General features: G+C 37.0%; 1 protein-coding gene across 1 annotated transcript; it reads right to left on the bottom strand.

Annotated features, from left to right (window-relative positions):
• Nucleotides 1-250: 250 nt before the first annotated feature.
• pop7 (POP7 homolog, ribonuclease P/MRP subunit) lies at nt 251-3,547 on the bottom strand. Its single transcript, XM_067578930.1, has 2 exons — nt 3,415-3,547; nt 251-1,531 (listed from the first exon to the last, which is right to left on the bottom strand). Exon 2 carries the CDS (start codon nt 1,480-1,482, stop codon nt 1,027-1,029), a length of 456 nt encoding a protein of 151 aa, XP_067435031.1. The 5' UTR covers nt 1,483-1,531; nt 3,415-3,547; the 3' UTR covers nt 251-1,026.
• Between the last annotated feature and the right edge of the window lie 2,835 nt (nt 3,548-6,382).

The following is a 6,382-nucleotide window of genomic DNA, read 5'->3' as shown; positions in this document are numbered from 1 at the left end:
ACAAAATATTATTGTTGGATAAAGAAAGGATAGATGGAAACACAACAAGGGGAAGTCTGTCCTTTCATTCATTATCTGTGTCTTGCTCCAGTCAGTTATGTTAATAGACAAGTTACTGCAGTTCAGATGCTTAAATACAAGATGCTATAACAGTCTTCATTGGTTTTAGGTTAGTGTCATTCAGCAGGTTAGTGTCATTCAGCAGTAACTATCACCAAATCTAGATGATAGTTAAATAAATGCTTAAGAATTAGACATTCCAGCTAATTTTATTTTTGTCCACAAATCAAACACATAGTTTTCATGAAAGCTGCCCATTAACACATTAACACCACCTGCAGTTAAATATCTGAAACCAAATTAAATAGACTTTGACAGTCTCTCTAACCCTCAGCTGAACTCATGCTATAAACATTATTTGAGAGTAAGTTGTTGCCACATGGTGCCATGGAAGCAAGGTTGCTGAATGATAACATCCTGGCATGTGTATGTGTAGCAAACTACTGACATCTAGTGGACGTTCACTACAACAACACCTGCCTGAATTGTAAACTTAGGATTTCTCAGTTTTTCCTAAATATTTCCACATTTAAAAACAGACATGAAACTGTGAACACTTGTGCAGCTCTTAGGCCTTTAAATTAAAGACACTTGTACATTTACATTTGGCACAGCCATGTCTACAAGTATTAAATTACACTGAGGTTTCATCTGGCAAACATCACTGTTGCTTCAAGACATGCAAACATAAAAAAGTGATGACACTAACAATTTTTGACAAGACACAAAACTCGTGACAAAAGAGCATAATATATTCAGTCCAACTGGAGTATTCCTACACAGTTTACTGATACATGTACAGCCAACACACTGTATGTCGCTCCATTCTGCTGCTGCCATCATAGGTCTCCACACACTCAGCCCCATCAGATAACTCTGTAATATGTGTCTACTGATTAATGAGGCAACAAACAGGACTAATAGAGAACCTCTGCCTGACACACATCAGGGAAACCTCTATCCAAGTCACTGTGGGTCAGGGTAGAAAACCTTAATATGAATGGCCGAGTTGTTGCGTGTACGTGTCATGGGCTCCCCAGCCTCATCAGGGTCCTCAGGTTCCAGGTCATCCACAAGCTCTACTGTGGAGGTGTTGGCTGCCAGCTGTAGCGCCCCCTGGCTGCTGGCCTGCAGCTGAAGGGCAATGTTGATAGCTCTGTTGATGGCCAGGCCCAGGCCATGGACACAGATCTCCCTGTGACCCCCACCTTCCAGCAGTTTCTGACAACGTGCCAGCTGGGCCCGGAAATCAGTCTTCATGTTGACGTAGACATCGTTCCGTCTTTTGGGGAGTTTTCGGGGGAGCCGTTTCCGAAGGGTGTACTCTACTGGGTCCATCTCTACGGCCGGGGAGGTGGAGTCAGTGTGTACAGGGGCTGTCTGAGGGATGGAGGACATCCCTGGGTTGCGTGGCTCTGTCATTTCCCTCAGAGTGTGTGTGGATATGTGTGCTGAAGCCCAGATAATGAAGCTGAGGAAACAGAGTAGTAGACATAAGTTGAGGAACTGTGGTCAGATTGTATAAGAACATGATACCCCCAGCCTGAACACACGCACTCACATATATATATTGCTAACGTTCTGCTGTAGGAATGTTCATTTCAGAGCCAAGCTGTATTTTGCTAAGCTATCATCAGAATCAGAATCAGTCATACTTTATCGATCCCAGAGGGAAAAAAAGTCACGTTACAGTTGCTCCCATTCAAGAATAGAAATATATATACATATAGAGAACTAATAAGAACGTAGAGAATAAGAAATATGTTAAAAAATAAATAAATAAAAATAACATTATATAACATTATATACAGAAAAAATAGAAATTAGAAAAATAAGAAAATAAGAGATATGTAAAAAAAAAAAATATGTGCATCTTACATCAATATATAACAGTGTAAATAATAATTCTGAGAAATGGGATGTATAAATGTGTTAAATGCAAGAATAGTATAAATAAAAAATATTAGTTTAAATGTACAGTATAAGTTTACAGTATAAATACAGTGTCATTGCATGTTTAGACTAAAGGGAGTTCTTGAATTGCTGCTACATGGCTTTATAATCAGGCATAATGGGGGTTACCTGTGGGTCCTAGGCAATTCCACACACTTCTACTAGGGGGCAATGCAGAGTTTTACACAATTTTTATGAAAAAAGTCAATTTTAGGGACAATTGAGATTTTAAGACCAAAATACATTTTGGAGCATGTCGAATTCAATAAAAATTAAGTCTAATTGGGGATTTGGTGTGTGTGTGCTGATGAAAGACCCCAATTTTGACCCAGTCAAGTGCAAACAAACACAAACACACACCATATTAGGGCTGCCACTGACTGATTATTATTATTACCTCTTTTTCTACTTATCATTTCCTTGATTCATCATTTTTGTTTATAAAATGTGATAAATTAGTGAAAGATGCCCTTCACAATTTCCTTAAACCCAAAGTTTAATCTTAAAATTGCTTGCTGAAATCTAAAGAAATGTATTTTACTACAACATAAGAAGAATATCAGACTAATCCAAACAACCGAGGAGCTGGAAGTAGTTAACATTTGATATTTTTGCTCGAAAACAGACTTAAATGATTCTACTCTTAAAGTAGTAGCCCTTCTTTCTAACTTTCCCTCAATCTATCAATGGACTAAATGTTTCAGCTCTATATCTTTGAGATCCTGAAATAAGTTGACTGAGAATACTTAGAGTGTATATTTGTGTAGTGTAGGAAAACTACGCAAATATAAAAGCAAATCACCATAAAAATGCACTTCTAAACCAAACACCACTGATTATACACAGATTTAAATCCCTGTGGTAATGTTAAGGTACATCTGTAGAAAATTAACACAAAAAGAAAACTACTAGTATTAGTTTGTTGAGTTATTTGCACATATATTCACTGTCCACATATAACAAGGGCACACAGTTAACAGTAGTGTCTTCACTCTGTATGTTTCCCCTTTAACTGTTTAACAAACATCTGCACTTGAATAAAAACCTGTATTTCTGCATTTATAGTGTGTAACGTTACAGATGAGCATGTTAATTAACCTCAGTGCTCAGACACTGAATGCACATGAGACATTTCTACTGACAGGATGTGTTTGTTTTATTTGTGTCTCACGTGTGAGTGAATGGAAATAAATATGTGTTTCTTGCTTCGTACCAACATCTCCTCTTCTCCTAAAACCGATGGTTAGCTTAAATCCAACAATAAAAACGCTATTTGAACCTGGGACGGTTAGTCGAACATCAGATAAATTAGCTAACACTATGAGCTCAGCAGCAGATATTAGCAGAGTTATTCGTGGTGAAGCGTAAATACGTTAATAGTTCATTCAGATGAACACTTACCTACAGACGACAGTAACAAATGATCACTTACGACAGTAACAAATGAACACTTTCTCAACGCTACTAATGTCTCGGGTTCACTGTTTTCTACAACAGCAGCTTTCTAGCACCAGAAGAACGGGCTGTTTCTTCTTCTATAGTTATTTAATGGCGGTCGACAAACAGCTTTTAGGCGCATTACCGCCACCTACTGGATTTGAGTGTAGATCACAACTGTTACTATACTATTACATTCAGTTCTTCTATTAATTCCTGTGTTTTCTAAAAATCTGAAAATATCCCTGTACCCTACATCACCTGAACCCCTCTGCAACATTTCTGTAATACCAAGTGTCATGTGATTCCTTTGGAGTGTTTGTCTGTGATGTTTAATGTACTGTTCAGACTGTTGAGACCAAACCTCATCTTTGATATAATGTCTCCTCCTTTATATTTCTATTTGGCCCTTATTTCCTATATCCTACTCTTCCTGCCATTTCTTTCTCATTTCTGGTTTGATTATACTTTTAACCTCAGCATTGCTATATTTTACAACCGTACTTATTTCTCTTTTTCTGGTTGCTTCTTTTGCATATTTATCTGCCAGCTCATTTTCATCCACACCAATATGTTCAGAAATCCACATGAATTTAATTTCTATTCCTGCCCTCTTAATTATGATTATTATTTGAGCTATGTCAAGTACTATGTCATGCTTTGTATCTGACTGCATTTATTTAAAACATGGTAGTGTTCTACTGGAATCAACCTATCAAAACTTTGATTGGTTTGACTTCTTCTATCCAGCTTAGAGTGAGTAGAGTAGCTAACAGTTCCTCTGTATATACTGCTAAGTCATCACTAACCGTTTCATTTGACATTATATTTAATTCTGGAATAATAAACTTTATCCCTTCTCTGTTGTCCAATGTTTTAGATGCATCATATACTTTGCAGTAAATACTTTAACAAGTTGTATATTTTCTGTGCACAAGAAATAGTATCTTCTGACAGTCACTGAGTCTAGAAAATGTATTTATCACTGGATTAGGGAGTCTATTCCACTATTTTCATGTTTGTTTTGTTTAATACATCTATGGTGTAAAAGGGGGTAGAAACGCTGGTCCACACTCCATTGTAGTAGTTGGCAGTAATGCAGAAGCAGCAGCAGCATCTCTGAAATGTGACCCTGACTACACATTGCTTTTTGTAAGACGTCAAAAGCCAAAAAGGTTGGAAACTACTGGTTTCATCTTTAACAATGTGTTGTATCTAAAAAGCTTGTTATATTATCCATTGCATCAAATCTTCATCTCAAGAGTAACTAAAGCTGTTAAATAAATGTAGTGGAGTAGAAAGTACAATATTTCCCTCTGAAATGTAGTGGAGTGGAAGTATAAAGTAGCATCACATGGAAATACTCAAGTGCAAGTACCTCAAAATTGTACTTCAGTACAGTACTTCAGTAAATGAAATTAGTTACTGTCAACCACTGTCTGTAGGATTTTCTTTTGAACAGACCTACGACTTCTATCATTAATGGCAACTATTTAAAGTAACTGTTTAACCCTTTAACATCCACCCTTTTTATAGAATTTTCGCCTATTTGGAACATTGAAATGGAAAAGCTTATAACAGAAGATCTGTAAGGCCATGATACGTGTACATGCTTCATTTGACAAGTGACATCTTCTAGTTTCTGGAAATGTGTTTGTTTAGCATGTGGTCAAAACACAAACAAAACTACATCAGTTCAAAAAAGGCTCAAAAAAGTGTTTTTGGTCCTCATCTATAATGAGTCATATTTGAATAACAATAATTAGGACATGCTTTATGCCACAACTATGCAGAACACCACATACCTTCTACGTCTTTTCAACCTGTGTAAAATTCCAGACCTCACCTTTGTGGTGTCACTGGTGTCCCCGAACCTCTCCAATCATCTCCAATTGGCCAAATTGTGCTAATTGCTTTTACTCATTACTGTGTGATGCTACCGCTTACAACTGGCTTAAGCGGTGTTAAGAGGTTAAAAAACTACAATCATTAGTCTAGTCTACACAAAAGGTGAAAGTACATGTTCTCCACTTGGATCATTTTATCACCACTTTCATTTTTAAGGTGACTGAAATGCAGATCTCAGATGTGTAAAGAAAATTAAACAGAGACATGGCTTCAAGTGCAAATTGTATCAAAATTTATTTAAAAAGATAAATTTAAAGAGCAGCAATGTTGCATTACAACTAGAGACAACTTAATTAATATAAAAGCAGATTAATAACTGCCAAAGCAGGTATTGAGATTTTAAAACACCAAACGCAGATCCTCACATGCCATGCTGTAGATTTAAATTATTTCTCACTCTTACAAAAGAAAAAAAAAGATATAATTAACAAGCCAGGCTGACTGGTGCAGGATAGGCTTTATCCAATTCTATTTAACCATGTATTCACAGCACTACCACCACTGCGCGCATACACACACCGTAAGCTAACACCCCTAGGTGTCTACAATACTCATCTGCATGCCGGTGCACAGCAAACCAGATGACCAGAGCCCCCAACAGTAGGCTACAGCCCGGATAAGTATAAGGAGCGCAGAGACAGCATTAAGTACAGTCGACAGGATCATGCGGGCGCAGTGCGTTCACTTCACAACAGAAATAAAGCAGTACCACAAATAAGTTAAATAAATATACTGAACCAGAAGAGACAAAAATAACACTAAATAGAACTAAGCAAAAGCAACAAGAACAAAAAGGAAACAAAAAGGCAAGAACAGGCTATAAGCAAAACAGTAGCAAACTATCCTGAAAAAAAAGAAAAGTTACAAAAAAACAAAGAACAAAATCCAAATATCCAGACGTGACCTTCAATATGATATATACTTAATTGTTTCATCCTACCACTATTATAGTCACACCTGCCAATTATGGCGCAGCTCTAATGCCCCCCCCCCCACTCCCGTCCTTTTCAATAAGACTCAATAC

The sequence above is a fragment of the Thunnus thynnus genome, chromosome 22, assembly GCF_963924715.1.
Source record: "Thunnus thynnus chromosome 22, fThuThy2.1, whole genome shotgun sequence".
Lineage (NCBI taxonomy): Eukaryota > Metazoa > Chordata > Actinopteri > Scombriformes > Scombridae > Thunnus > Thunnus thynnus.
Note: the sequence above shows the minus strand (reverse complement) of the source record. Positions and strands in the feature narration are given on the sequence as shown.

Excerpts from the sequence above, each read along its gene's own strand:
- pop7 (XM_067578930.1), bottom strand. The coding sequence starts at position 1,482 with ATGACAGAGCCACGCAACCCAGGGATGTCCTCCATCCCTCAGACAGCC.